This window comes from Chroicocephalus ridibundus, chromosome 13 (assembly GCF_963924245.1).
Source record: "Chroicocephalus ridibundus chromosome 13, bChrRid1.1, whole genome shotgun sequence".
In the NCBI taxonomy this organism is placed as follows: Eukaryota; Metazoa; Chordata; class Aves; order Charadriiformes; family Laridae; genus Chroicocephalus; species Chroicocephalus ridibundus.
In genome coordinates this window covers 1,620,491-1,635,596 of record NC_086296.1, presented here as the reverse complement: position 1 = coordinate 1,635,596, position 15,106 = coordinate 1,620,491, and the positions used below count along the sequence as shown (strand labels likewise).

General features: G+C 42.0%; 1 protein-coding gene across 2 annotated transcripts in view; it reads right to left on the bottom strand.

Annotated features, from left to right (window-relative positions):
• TANGO2 (transport and golgi organization 2 homolog) overlaps positions 1 to 15,106 on the bottom strand; it is a 30,622-nt gene that overhangs the window by 3,704 nt on the left and 11,812 nt on the right. Inside the window, exons 3-6 of one of the 2 annotated variants that reach the window (XM_063351431.1) lie at positions 13,397 to 13,485; positions 11,346 to 11,465; positions 10,273 to 10,387; positions 1,766 to 1,836 (exon numbers count right to left, since the gene is read on the bottom strand). In XM_063351431.1, the coding sequence (XP_063207501.1) occupies positions 1,766 to 1,836; positions 10,273 to 10,387; positions 11,346 to 11,465; positions 13,397 to 13,485 (395 nt within the window). The remainder of the gene's footprint in view (positions 1 to 1,765; positions 1,837 to 10,272; positions 10,388 to 11,345; positions 11,466 to 13,396; positions 13,486 to 15,106) is intronic. The other variant, XM_063351432.1, reaches the window with a different exon arrangement.

Sequence of the window (15,106 nt, the reverse complement as noted above, 5' to 3'; positions counted from 1 at the left end):
TACTACTGACTGGTTTATTAGGGGGAAAAAAATCCACAAAACCACCCCAAAACACCCACTTCACAGCATCATTGCTTTAAGTTCACTAAAATTAGCTGAATTTGAGATTTCAGCACTGCTATTAACACCACGGTGTGAAATCGGGGGAAATATCAAAGCCTTGTTTCCCCTCCAGAAGACAACGCTAATAGCGACATTCGGATATTCCGTAACCTAAGCACAAAATAACTCAGAATCATGATATTGTTATTTCTGTAAAGCAACTTCAGCCCTCCAAGCTTTACACGTCATGAAGTTAATGAAATCTGTAATAAAGAGGTTATGTGATAAGTTTAAGATTTAAAAGCAATAACAATGAGGTGTTCACAGACCAGTCCCTGCGGCCCGCTTCTAGCTGCGGAGTGTCCACGTACTCCGTAACGTGCAGGAGGGGAAGAAAAAAATAAATCCATTTCATTGGAAATGGTATCCTGGTGATTTGCAGTTGTCATTACAGATTTCCCAAATTTTACCACAAGGTCTCCTCTTTATCTGCAGGGATGCTGCCAAACACACGCCCCGGTCCTAGAGAGCAGACTGCAGCAGGCAGGCTCCTGTGCTGGGACGCTGCCCTGGGCTCACGCGCAGCACTTGGGTTGACAGTTTTACTCTAAGCCATATTTGCGGCAGTTACTTTTAACCTCTCGTTTGCTAAACTATGAAAAAGAAGTACAACAGAATTACATCATTTTTGCAGTCTACTCTTTTCCAGTTTAGCTATATTAATCATAATTTGGTTTTGCCTCTGATTTTACTCTTGAAAAATACTGCAAAGCAACATTTGATGGCAAGGAGGAGCTTTCTCTTCAGAATTACCCTCCGTGTCTCACCACGATTACCAAACCTTGGCTCTCCCTGAAGACAGGCACGTACGTGGAAAGGGAATTTGTTGTTGAAGCGCAGAGATCACAGTTACCTTTGCTACAGTCTGCAGATACCCAAAATCTGTGTTTCAGTTTGTCATTACAAGTGGCCAGATTTTTAAGGTTTTTTTTTTTTTGTTTGTATTTGTATTGTTTTGTGCTTGTAGCTGTACAAAATCTAACAGCCGTTTCCAAGAATTTATGCTGTAATTGCTACAGCACCAATTTCCCTACCAACAGCAACGCTCTGGCCGTTAGCCGAAGCAGGCGAAACAAGCCACTGGCATCGCCTGGCATGGAGCAGCTGCACTGCTCAGAGCTTCTGTGTGTCCCTGCCCGTTCACGATGGCTTTTGGTGATGAGGTCTGGAGTGCTGGTCTATCGAGTTGGCTAGCAAACAACTACATTTTAAATATTTTAAATCACGCCGCTTGATAAGACAGATTCTTTATTTTTTTTAAGGCAGCGCTGTCCGTAGGGGAGCACAGTCGCACTCTGCCCGTGACACCGCTGGGTAAGAGGAGCTGGGGCCAAGTCCACGAACCTTTGACAACTCCATTCCTCCCGCCAGACTCCTGCCCTTCAGCCAGTTACCGAAGCAGCACCCCACTAACGGCGGAGCAGGTGGGTGTGCTGACACGGATAGAAGCTTGTAATGAACTATTGATTCTTTACTGAAATTTATTAGTAAATACTTAAGTGAATTTAAGGACATTTAATTATTTATTTTTTTAAAGAGAATGCAAAGAAAAAGTTAATGGAGACCATGCTTAGACAGATAAATTACTAGAGCAATACAGTTACGTTCAGACTCCTTTAAAATAACAGAGAATAATATTCAGACCTTTCCGAGTAAAACCTACCAGGATTTAGGAAAACAGGTTCTGGTTCTCCTTTGTTTCCATAGTAGCAAATTACATCTCCTTTGGTGGTACTGAAAAATATAAATACGAATGTCTCCTTGAAAAACCAGCAGCTTCTGTATTTGATTACGCTCTAATTTCATGCAATCTTCAAACACAGCAAGACGCGTCTCCCACAGTTACTACCATGACACCACAGCCCAGAGATTAATTGATGAGTTCTGTTACTCTCCTCCTCAAAACACTGTATTAGCTGTACCGCTGTCAAATAGCGCCACTATCGTTGTTAAACATAACTGGAATAAAATTCAGTAAAGCCCCAGAACCGCTGCATGGGAAGTAGCCAGGCTTAATAACAAAAGTCTGTATGGGTTTCGGTAACTGGAGATTTCATTACCTGGGGGAAGGGGGCACGTTAGATCAAAGGACAGTCCATCACAGCAAGTATCGTTTTCTCATCACCTCTTTCGACTGGCTACTGCGTTCCGAGAGCCTGACTACCATGGGCTGCTTTAGCTGGCAGAAGTGAAGTTTTGGGCTCACTGACGGCAATGCCCCAGGGCACAGCTGGGTCCTTTAAGTGACAGATGTGCATTTCCAGGCCGTTTTCAGGTAACGGCAGTTGCTGTCTCTAACGGGAGGCGCTGGCTCCAGCACTCCCTCTCCTGTGCAAAGTTTCGCAGGGGGATCTCGCGTAGCGTTCAAAGACAGCTGCCAACACTGCAACCAACCCTCCCTTGGCAGAGAAGATATCAGCATACCCGAATAGCATAGATTTTTAGGTAGTTGTACCGATACTGACAACACAAATACCAAATCAGCTGATAAGAAAAAAAGAAATAATCAAGAGAGTCACCAATAAGCCTTTAGTGTCTCGTGGGACACAGAGGGTGGGGAACGGACTGCCATGAGGTGGCTCCCTCCCCGCATCCCTCAGTCCCATCAGCTGATGTGAAATAGCAATTCCTGAGATTGCCCCCCTTTTTTTTTTTTTTTTTAATTTGCAGGACACAGCCATAAGGTCATATAATTCTGTATGTCACTCTCATGATTTACTTGTTCACCGTGGAAGAGAGTATTATTCCAGTTACCAACAAATACATTCTGACTAATTCAGCTTTTAATTTGGCCCCCAAGCTCTAGCTCCTTAGACGGCAGATAGACTTTTAGAATTAAAAAAACAAACACAGACACAAAACTTGCAGTTAAGGTTGAATTTGGATTGTGTAGCATAAACCATAATACAGCGGAGAAGCCATTTCCAGCTCCTCATTTGTTCCTAAGATAAAAAGGCGTATCTGTGCCTCGGTGCAAATAAGAGTATATAGAATGCAGTCTCATTAATGAGGTACTGGAAGTTAAATTGCTCTGCGTAAGTTAGCAGCCGCTACTCAAACCTGAATAACAAGCAAAACAGTCTTGATTTAGCTGTTTATATTCTTCTTAAAAAAGCCATTCTGAAAGACGTTCTACAGCATCCTTTGTAAGACAGCCAAATGAAGAGGGAAATATTAACTTATTAATTATACAAGTCAGAAGAGGCAAGAGGAGGAATACAAAAACCCCCACATAAAGCAAAACCAAAACTGCCTTTCCTCCTCTGGGCACCACTCTTCCTCCTCCCAAAGCCAGGAGACTTTCCTGGTGCCTTACGGAAAGACGTGCAAAGTTTTCGGCATAGTTAGAGGACAGCAATTACAGCAGGTGGTATTTGCATATTGTTGCTTTTATTGTTAAATATCATACAAGAAGCTCTCAGTTATTCAATTTACAATTTATCTACTCTTAAAAGAAATGTGGCCTTTTTTTTTTTTTTTTAACTTTCCTCTAGTGGCTTAGAAGACATCTATTTTCCTTATCTTTGTTTCTCTTTTCAACATTAAGATCCTCGTTCAAATTTTCCTGTGAGAAAGGTTTACTACAGTTTCGCATAGTTTACTATGAGAAAGTGCTGCTGAAAAGTACAGGTGGAAGTGCCGGTACACACAAGTTCCGAATTAAAAGTCACACGGAAAAAAGGTAGAGTTGGTTCAGGAGCAGGTAAACACAGCAATCAGGACAAAAGCTGTTTTCACCAGACACACATTTTCTTTGTTGAATAAGCTTAAATATTAGAAATAAATTACTGAAAGAGTGGGGAAAATCTCTAATGAAACACCTATTATACTGGTTCAGCAAACTTTTTTGCCATTATCTGCAGAAACATTTGTACGAGCAAAAATGAGCAAAAGGTGTATTTCCTGAAACTATTTTTATAGTCATGTCATACACAATGAGAAGTCTTTGACTCTTTTCCTTACAACTAGCTCCTTCAATTAAATTACCAAGATATTTTGCATTTAAACTAGATGGACGGTAGTACAAATTCTCTAAAGTTTCCAGTACAAGACTCCCGTACATCTGTCCTTTAACTGGACTCTGCCAGGCCTTCGAGGAGCCAGGAAAAGCTTTAGCTAGCCAGAGAAGCTGAGCCGTGCTTTCTGTGGCTGCAAATACGAAGCTACGTATCTGAGATGCCGGGGACCTTACAGGAGTAAAAACGAACGGCGTTCAAAGGATCAACAGACCTTCCACGAGGAGATCTGGGTGTCTGAGTTCGGTTATTCAAAACCCAAAACCTTTGAAACCAGGATGATGTTAATCATCTTGCTCAAAGCGCGTTATGGCCCTTGCAAAGCCTCACATAAACAAAGTCTAGACCCAGGCTGAAAACGGAATGGAAGTTAGACTTACTGTTCCCAAGGTCTTCTCTATTAATGTTAGGTTAGGACCGGCTGGCCATTTTAGCAAGGTCAGGTCGTTCCTCTCCTCAGCATTCTTGGTGTTATCTTTCTGGCCAGCTGAGGGTTAGCGTAAGGGACGTTAAGGTGCCTGATGCCTGTCTGTCCCAGCCGGGGTCAGACACACGCCTGGTTCCGATCCGTACATGAAGGGTTGGCACACGACTAGTACTAACATACAAAGAATCCCTTGGCAGCTAAAAGAGGAGAGCGCTGAGCTGAGCTGTCATTAATAGACCGGTCTGATTTCTCGCCCCGGTCACATGCCAGGAGACAAGCAGCCACACACACAGAACACTGGCACATCGCGTTTGCCACGAACAGGGGCACAGAAAGCGCAATGTGCAAGTAAAGTAATTTAGGCCACCTCAAGCTACTGAATTGGTGTATTCATGGAGCAAATGATTTATATTGTATCTCAAAAGCAAGAAGCAGTACTTCAAAAAATATAATCCATAAATAAGTAATACACTACAGACAATGACTAAGCACAGGGAGAACAGTAAACCAAAGTTAAAAAAACAGGAAAAAAAGTTGGCTGTTAATGGCCTATTTTAACGTTAAGACTTGGGTCATTAAAAAAGTTTGACGCTATAATAGCAATTATAAATATACTACAAGCATTTTATTAATGCTTAAGCAGATAATGCTTTGCTTAGGCAAATAAGGCAAAATCAGTAAGGTCGTTACAGGGTTGGGTTTTTTCCAGTTAAGACACCAGCAATTACACAGACAATTTTATTGGTGCATTAAATACTCTCTTTTCAAATTATCTGTGTCTGCTGTAGAATGTCTATGAAGAGAAAAGATCAGCACAATTCCTGTCACCTGATGTCTCAAAAGACAGATTTTTAGGGGGAAAGGTAGGCAAACGGCCCAAGAAGGCGTAGAGCACAGCTGTAAGGCAAGTGCTGCCGTTAAGGCGAGCCCACGCTGAGTAAGTAGGCACTGCTGGCTTCCTTCAGCAATGGCTTTTTATGCGAAGGAATATTACCATCTAGCATCTGCTCCGAGAGTCTCCTGACTGAGAAATTCAGTAACAAGATCCCCTGGAGTTTAACAAAAAGATGGGGACTACATACAGACTGCAGGGTCACTAACTCAGACATCTGTATCTTACTGTTTCTACATTCCACGTTCCCCCAGATGCGTGTTTTCTATTACACTTCCCTCCGCTGCAACCGCTGCTGTCTTCTGTCAGAAGACTGAAAAGGCTGAAGCCTTCCAAGAGACTTCTGAAAACTGGATGCTTCCAAACTCTAGTTCGGCGTGCCAGCCAGCTGCGCCCTTCCTGCTGTTTGCAGATACTCGGTACTGCACATAAAGGCAGAAGCCAAGACGAAAAAAATCACTGTGAGCTCGATCACAGCAAGAGCCTGGAAATCCTGGCCTGGACTCAGTTCTCTTCCCACCCAGCTTTACAAGTATAGACACCAATTTCATTGGAGAAATAATAAAGATGTAATTACAGCGATGACAATAGGACCCAACAGACTTTTTTTTTTTTTTAAATAATTCTAGCCACAGCTGAAAGCAGAAAGAAACTAAAACTACATAAAAATTATGCTCTTAGATACATCATTCTGTCAAAAAAATGTAAGCAATAATAAATATTCTAGGAAATATTCTAGGCAGCATAAATCTCAGTAGTAATAGATGCTTCACAACAACATGGAAGTCATGCAGAGTTTGCCAGAATTATTCTTAATGCTGGTGAAATACAAGCAATGTCCTTCTGCACCCCTGCCCTGCTTCAACGTCAAGGCGGCTCCAAGTCACGTTCAACAAAAGCACGGACAGAAAGGAAAAGCAAGACGTAATGAGGCAGTAAAGCTCCACAGGGTGCGGTTATCCAAGTGACCATTCCCTGGGCACTGAGCTCTGCTCGTCTAACAGGGTGAATATTTTACAAACAAGGACATTGGGTTGTTTTATGAATAACGTGTGCATGTATTTTTTGCACAAGGAGAAAAGACGAAATTAGCAGCTTGAAATGCTGAACAGTAGTTTCAGCCGAGTAGTATGGTTCATAGATTCTTTTCTTCCATGTTCATGAGCTAATCAGAAAATTCTTTCTGTTCCGAGGCTAAACACAAACACCAGATCACCAACTATAAAGGCTGAACATTTTTGTATGTATACCACCTACCATCAAATAACACGGTGAAAAGAATGCTGCCGGATGCTCACAGCATACAAAACTTGCTTTAAAGCACTACTCTGATTTTGTTGCCAGTGTCTAAACCTTTCTTTGGTGTTGCCCTAATTTCTGAGGGCAGAAATTTCTTCTGCTTCTTAATTTCTTGTGCCTGAGCCAGGCAGAACCTGACACCAGAGGGAAGAGAGAAAACAAAAACCTTTTTCAGAAGCTTTTTTCGTTCTTTGACATTGGACTGTCCATCTCATTAGACTTGTAAACGACCGAGGATCTATGCAGAAATATTTCAAAGGTGGTACATGGAGCACATTAGAGAAGTACCTGGACACCTCGTTCCCACAAGGAAGTCACAAGGAGCAGAAGGTGGCATTAGGAGAGACAAGGCGTGAGAAGAAATGGAAGTGAGCTCACAGAGCAATCCTGACAGCTTGCCATCTACGTTCTGCCCACGCCAGCAGTCGGACCCCACCCCACTTGTCCCTGGAAGGGCTCCTAAGTCTGATCTCTGGCGAGCAATCAAATCCCTGCCACATAGCCGTGCCTTGATAGCCACAGCGAGGGAGACAGCCCATGTTCCTGAGACCTGGTCGCACTGCTCAGGGGCTTTAATCTTACAGGGCCCTGCACTATCACTTAACTCTTCACCCAAACACCTTTTCTTCAGTTTGCTTTTTTTACCTCATCAATGATGTTGCTATATAACTAACCAGATGGAGATTCCCGTATTAAAAAAAGAAAATGTATCTAGAGTATATATGTTTATTTATATAAACACTTTAAACCACATATTTTATATTATATATTTGTTTATCTATTTCGCACACACACACACTCCAACACCACTGCGTTGAGGATCTGCAGTTTCAACTGGAACTCAGTCCCAGCCATCACCCCATCAAGGATAAAACCCGTTACCAACCAAACCTCACTCTCCAGATCAGGACATGAAGAATACATTCAGTACATAATTTCTGTTTTCAACACATTACCAAATTAGTCAATGCAGGTGATGTTATAGTTGACTACATTTCCCCTGGCAGGACTGAAAACTGCCCATCCCAGGGGAAGCAGAAAAGCTTCCATGAAAGGCCTTTTTCTGCAGCTCCCTCCGGCTGACTTGTTTTGTGAGGGACAATTCTTCATCTACTCCTTCTGGAGAAAGGGATTCACGCCTATTACGCAGGGATCTGATTGCACATAAACAAGGGGGCTCTAACTGACAACCTGTCAGAGGCTCTACGCTTGCTGGGAGAGCGACAAGAAGCTGCCATCCAGTTTGTCCTTCAGGGCAGCCTGTGTGACACGCTGGGCAGCAGGGAGCGCGAGGGAGCTGCTGCCACCACAGCCCTAACACGTGTGAGACGCCCGCGAGAGCCCGAGCAGGTGCAGCAGGTACATCTGTTGGACATAACCACAGGACTCCCCAAGCCAGAAACACTGTCCCGGTCACCGAGAGCAGCTCACTGTTACTTCTGGTATTGCCGCAAAGGGAGACAGAAGGAAAACTGCTCTGAATCTCAAGCAGACATTTTCCTAGAGATCAGTCCCGCCTCCAATTGCCTTGTTCTTTTCTCTCAGACCTACTGATAGTCTAAATTGGAGGAGCAGCAACACCGCCTTCTTAGAAGCTAATTTTGCAGCCACACAAGACTCCAAACAGACACTGTTTGCCATATGCCAGACATCCAACATAGAAGTACACTGAGCATAACGGAACACCTCTTCGGGACTCTCATGCCCAGCAGGTACAGCAAGATGATAAACTGAAAACATCAGGAAACTAAAAGTACCGAGTATTTTTAACAATACAGTATTCTTATTAAAAAAATAAATGAATAGCATTTAAATTGGCATCACAAGATGCCACAGAGCAACCAGATTACACTGGAAGTGACAAAACCCGTACGTGTTTAAGAGTCACACAAAGCTGCGGAAATAAACGACTGGATTTTACAACCCGTATGGTGGTTTCCAGCTCTCCCCCTCACCGCTATCACCCAGCATGCTGTCACCATGATAATACAGAGAGACGATAAAAATTTCTTTTCCTGAAACACGTACCTGAAAACTCAAACACTGTAAATCTCTCTCTAAATGTGCTCCTTACAGTCAGCAGTACCATGTGCTCAGATATACCCCTCCCCAACAGGGCTTCGTTTACACTTTCAATTTGAGTTTCCTCTCCATTTCACACCACTCCAACAGAGCCGATCGCTATTTGTTACACAACAGAAGAACACGTTAAGAATAGTCTTCAGTCTTCACTTTGAACAGTAACATGGCCCAACAAAATAGTATCAACTACAATAACATTTTCTATTTACATGGAAAAGTAACTTTCATTTATATACTACATTTCTCTCAGGAGTACTTCTAATTTCCTAAAATGACAAGTTTGCATGTCTTCTAGAAATTGCTCTGCATCATTAGCTTGCCAAGAATTTCATTTCATCAGAGTACCCAAGGCTAAGGACATGTCAAAATGGAGAAGTTAATCAACACATAGAGCTTTCAGAGTGATACTCAGCAAGGAATTATGACCCGCATCACCATGGCAAGACTATTCAATTGAGGAAACAATTCCCTAGCAGCCTAGCATGGAGGAATAAAGCAAACAAAACCAACACGTGAGTGATTGCTTTAACAAATAATGGCACTCGAATCTACTTTAGTATCATTATACCAGCAGCCGTTATGACTATTCTACTTACCTAAATTAGAACAAAACCTCAAACTCACCCACTGCTTGCTAGGTCACACCTTGAATATCGTGTTTGCTTGAAAACACAGTAAGGCTATTTCTTTGCAGTTACAGAGAGCCTTCCAATTTGTGAAAGCTAGGCGGGCAGCACCATGCGTTAATCTTCACGGACCACCTCCTCCGAGCTCAGGAGCGATGCATCCTGACAGAGAGGAAATCAGGCAAAAACGCCCAGAGGGCTGCGTGGATGGACTCGGAGCTCTGTAAACCTGTGCGCACACACGTGCGCGTACAGTGGAAAGCACTGTGCCAACTACAGTGACTATAATCAAGTATCCAAGGTGCGTTCTTCAGCAACGAAACTCGAAGGAGTTAACGTATTTGTGACGTACTGACTTTTTTTAACGTTGCAGCAAAGATTAACGATACAGCCAGTCTGACAGGAATAATGGCTTGAAAGCTTTCAGCTGTTCTAATCCTGCCACAGCATGCCACCTCTCGGAGGAAAAAAAAAATCTGAAAAATTATGGAGCCACGGTTTTGTTTTCTCCGAAACACAAGCCACATAACCTTCAGGGTAATGATCGACTATGGCCTATTAGGGAGAGCGTCACAAGAAGTTTTGCAGGAAGCAATGATTAGAATACAAGATAGCTCTCCGGTGTCTGAAAGATGAAAAAATAACACAGGAAATTATGACTAGAGTAACATTAGGACCTTACATGCCAACTAGCAAAAAAGAAGAGCTCTAGCTTTAGTTTGTGACGGGCTTCTCTACTGTTACACTGCTGTGCTAAGAAGTATATGTGCGCCACTGCTGTTACCCTTCTCCCTTTAACATTTGAACTGTGATGTTTTGTAGACTTACTTCAAGTCAGCTGCTAATAAATTAAATCCATTGTAAAGATGTCCTTCTACTGAAACTTTCTTCAAGTAGGAGTAGCTGTCCAGATCTGTAGTCAAGAAGTTTGTTACAAGAGCACCTAAGAAAGAGAAGTACGTAGAGCCACTTGGATGCGAGAAGTCACTATTCTGACAGGCTTGGTGAAACAAAATGTAAAAGACAAGATTCCTGTTGCCAACAGGGTGTAACAGTGGAAAAAACCAACCAACCAACAAGCTTTTAGAAGCCTTACAGCATTGTATCATGTTCGCATTAAGAGCTTGACTTTTACTCTGAAGAACTCAGTCAAAAGCTCTTGGTCAAAATTTCTCCAGAATTCATATTTACTAATTATTCTGTACCGGAGGTGCCTTTCCTCTCCTCCCACCTTGCCAAACTCTTTCTTGTCTTGCTTCATTTCCCTCATGTACAACCATAAAATGAAATACAAATGACATGGTTCATTTCTTTCTCTGTATAACATGTTTTGCCATTGCAAACTATTCCCAGGGCAGTACCATATGACAGTTTACTTTAAAAAAAACCCACAGATGCGCTCTTTCAGAAGAGTTTTTCTTTTCCTATTATTTCTGCTCCTCTGATTTATCAATGTGTAGGGGAGAAGACACTACAATGATCTTTTAGGTAAACCTCCAGCATAATCCAAGTTGCCTTGTTTCCCTGACTTCGGTGTTTGTACAAGAACATACACATTTTAAAAAGTCAACTGGATTCTAAGTCTAGCTCAATGCTTGTCTAGTTGTTCTGACTCTTAATGAGAGTCACTTTCAAGAGAAGACAGTTGGGGCTGCATTTCTTGTCAGGCTCCAGGCACTGCGTCTTGGTTTACTTTTACCAGCTTGTTTAGAATATCATTCTCCAAGTCAAGCTCCCCACGCAGGCGCTCAAACTCCTCAGTTCACAAATTCTGTTTACAGCACATAACCATTTTATCTGTCCATAAAGTGGTGTTGAAAAAATAATACTGTAATCATCACTATTTTACTGGGACACCAGGGCTTGTTTATCCATTTTCTTCTATTTCTACTCCTTCATACCTCTTCCTTTTGCATTTTTATCAATCTTTGGCTGCATATAGTTGGTCAGGGCTGCCATCTTGCCTTTCTTACTGATTCCCAGCCACGTCCCACCTTCTTTGCCTTCCTCCATATCCAGACCTAATGGAATAAGCAAGGGTTAAGTTATTACATTCACTTTAAAAAAATCTCAAGCTTAAATCATGATTTCTTAATGCAGATCCCGAGTCTTGATCAGGCTGGATAAAATGGAGTAGGTACAAGACTGTCTCCCTGCACAAGTGAGGTACGCCCACTGAAATCACCCACCCTCCAGCTCTGCACTATCAAATATCCTGCAAGCTACTGCAATAAGAGATAAGAGATAGTGAGAAAATTAAATTTAAAAGCAAAATCATAAGCCTTCCCTATATGCTAAAATACCTATAAAACTTTAAGTAAGCTGAGAATGCTTGTTAGCTCAAAAGCAAGTCTCAGAAGATTAATGTTATTCGGAAGTTTAAATTCACAAGTAACCAGAAAAATCTAGAGTTGGCTAGGTAACTGATAGAGATCTCGGGCTCTGGCAACAGTAGTTTACCTTGAGGAGGGGGAACCCACAAAACTGAAGCCCACAACCAAACCTCTTGATAGAAAATCCAAGTTAAAGCCCCCCCCTACCTATTTGCCATGAGCTCCTGTTAACCAGCAAGCACCGCACGGGAAAACAAGAACTAGTTCAATCTAAGATGTATACAGTTAGAAACCTCTCAATTCCGAACCATCATGTCATATGATAATTTTCATTAGAAGATCAAAAGAACAGGTTTTGGATCCTTATTCAGAAGTTCCTTTCTTTCTTTGGTATCCAAAACTTCAACCTCGAGTTTAGCCATATCACGTCTTTACGCAATAGCTCTACTGCTGTCCTCTGCCTTAACTGAAAGGGTCACAAAGAAAACCATACAGCTTTGTGGACCAGTGCCCAACGACTAACATATAGCAAGTCACGTTTCCCAAAATTGCTCTAAGTGCAAAATTTTTTTTCACTTTTAAGTCACACAAAGAATAAATTTGCTTTATTTTGCTTCAACTTGCTGCTTTCATTTGAGATAGCATGATTAACTCAAAGGCATATATTCATGGGATCTCCACAGATACCCCACTGGATGGGGAAAATACCAGTTTCTTGTGCCAAATATGGACAGAGCTGACAAGGGTATAAAAGACAAAAATTCAGGACGCTTCAGTTTTCAGGATAGCTTTTTGTTTGTTTGTTTTAAACTGCTACATAGCAGGGGAAGCGGCATCCAGAATGTCTGGCACGGAACAGAAGCGGCAGCCAGAGGTTCAGAAGCAAGGGGGCTGTGGTGCAGCGGGAGCAATTTATCCTCCCGGGCCTCCTTGCCAACCACAATAACACACGGCATCAGCAAAGACTATCTGCAAAGTCAAAATCTTACATTTAAACAATGCTTTGTCTTCCAGAGCTTTATTTCTGTGCCTGAGAAAAGGCAGAAGTATTGATAATACTTAAAAATGACTACAGACAGATTCCCTACAAGGGGAAGCAGAGCTGAGCGACTGCACGATCAGTTCAGCAGAACGTAGACACAAAAGCTAATAAACTGATGGATCAATAACTAAAATTATTCTGTAGCCTATAAATTATTAACCGATATGAAATGAGAAAGTTTTCACTTTCCTGAGGCTTGGTTTAATGATTTCAAGTCACTATCACAGACAATGAGTCTGAGGAATAACGAATGCCACCTCTATTTTAAGAGGTATTTCAGTGTATCTGACAAAGCTAAAGTAATCCTTTGTGATGGACAAATTAACTGCACTGCTTGGACTGAAATCAGTTAAAAAACTTAAAACTGGGAAAAAACCCCACAATATACTAAAACCCAAATAAGATAATAACATTACAACTCATCTTTCAAACCTATGACAGGTTTTCCCCAGATGTATAGGGAAGAAGCATATTTCTTATTAGAAATGCAACGCCACCACCCCAATAACAAAAAATCCAGGCCACAGTTTCCTTATAAATCGTATGAAACCCACTCAAAACAAGAAGACATACATACCACTGAGGATCTCATTGCTGCTGTCCCAAAAGTCTGCCGATTTGGATGGTCTGTGGTAAAATTCATCTCTATTAGCTGCTAGAATAAGCCTGTAGAACACCGGAGGAAAAGGATACTATTACTTACAAATAGGAACTTCACAGTACAGGCAGGAACGGAATCCAATTCTTGGCACAGCATTAGCTCATTTAAAGTATGAAACCATCCTTTATCCTCCTGTCTCACCTTTATACCTCAGTGCAAAGGTCGAACGACGCCCGACAGCAGCTCTCTCTCGTCTTGTGACGTTCAGCAAGTCTATCTTGTGGGAACAAGGCAGCTATTGCTTTCAGAGAATAACGCTTCCAATGCAAGAGCTTGAATTAAGATCGCATACGCAATCTTAACATTCCTCAGCATATGAAGTTCCAGCTTAATTAAGGAAAATTTAAAGGTAACCCCCAGATTTATAGGTGACAAAAAAAATGTGAAGCACGAGAGTATGTTTTTACTGGATCATTCCTTAGGATCATGTAGCCATAGTATTTTTTAATCTAACTTTCGACACCTGAAGCTCTGTTTATGTGGTTCAAAGATACAAGTCAGATGGTTTTGTCCGTAAGTACACAGAACAGAGACGAGTCTGTGATAGTCTCGAAGGTCCAGCCCCACTGAAATTTGTTTGAAGAAATGACGGCACGCTCAAGGAGGCAGAGAAGGAAAGGGGGAAGGCAGGGGGTTTTTGTGACAATCATCAAGAGGTATTTTGGTGGGGCTTTTTCCCTTCTGTTTTTTGTTGGTTTGTGGGGTTTTTGCATGCGTAGTTGCTTGCATAACCTGAGTTCTGCTAGAACAGTAGGACAAAATAGTTGAATCGTTAATGAGAGGCAGCTCATGAAGCAGAGGAACTACACGCAGCCCCGGAGGATACACGTTCAGGAGGTAGGAAGAAGTTATGAAAAATAATATGCAACTGAAAAATGCTGCCAGATGAAATCCATTATTTATATTTAGAAATAAACACATCACGCCACAAGACCAAGCGCTGTCCTGACAAAAAGCGTGTTGCAGCTCTTCACGTGCCATCTAAAATCTGATTATTTTAGAAAACATACAGATATTAAAAAATACCAGACATTATTAAGAAATGGCAGCAACAGAAAATTCTGCTAGCTATGCCTGGTTCCCTCTGCTCTGTGCTTGGATAATTATCATAAATGGCACCTGCAGACTTGAAAGACCAAGTTCAAGGTGATATTTAAGCAGCAGCGGACATACAAGACAGGACGGGTCTTCCTGAAAGGTCCCAGGCTTGGCAGCAATGCAGATCAGCCAAATTCAATGGGAACACCAGTTCAAGCCAGTCAGGCTGGGAATGTAAAGCAGGTAAGATTTAACGAGTCCGTACAGCCAGACAGCTTCAGAGGAATTTAGAACAGTCTCGGCTCTTGGCCTTTGAAAAGCAAAAGCTCTTTCTCGGTCCATTTCATGCAGCAGAAGTTATTAAAACAAAGCAAGTTGTTCGGTGTGCTCCCTTTTGTGATTGTAATCAGCTATACCGAAAATAAAGACGACTGACACTTCGATGGCACCCTTCCTGTAAGGAAGATGCTTCATATTTTGCTCAGCAAAGACAGTATCTGTTGGAAAGCACAGGGTATGTACATTTTTCTCTTTCTAATGCCAAATAATCCTAATACCATTCTTTCAGACTCGCGTTATTTCTCCTCT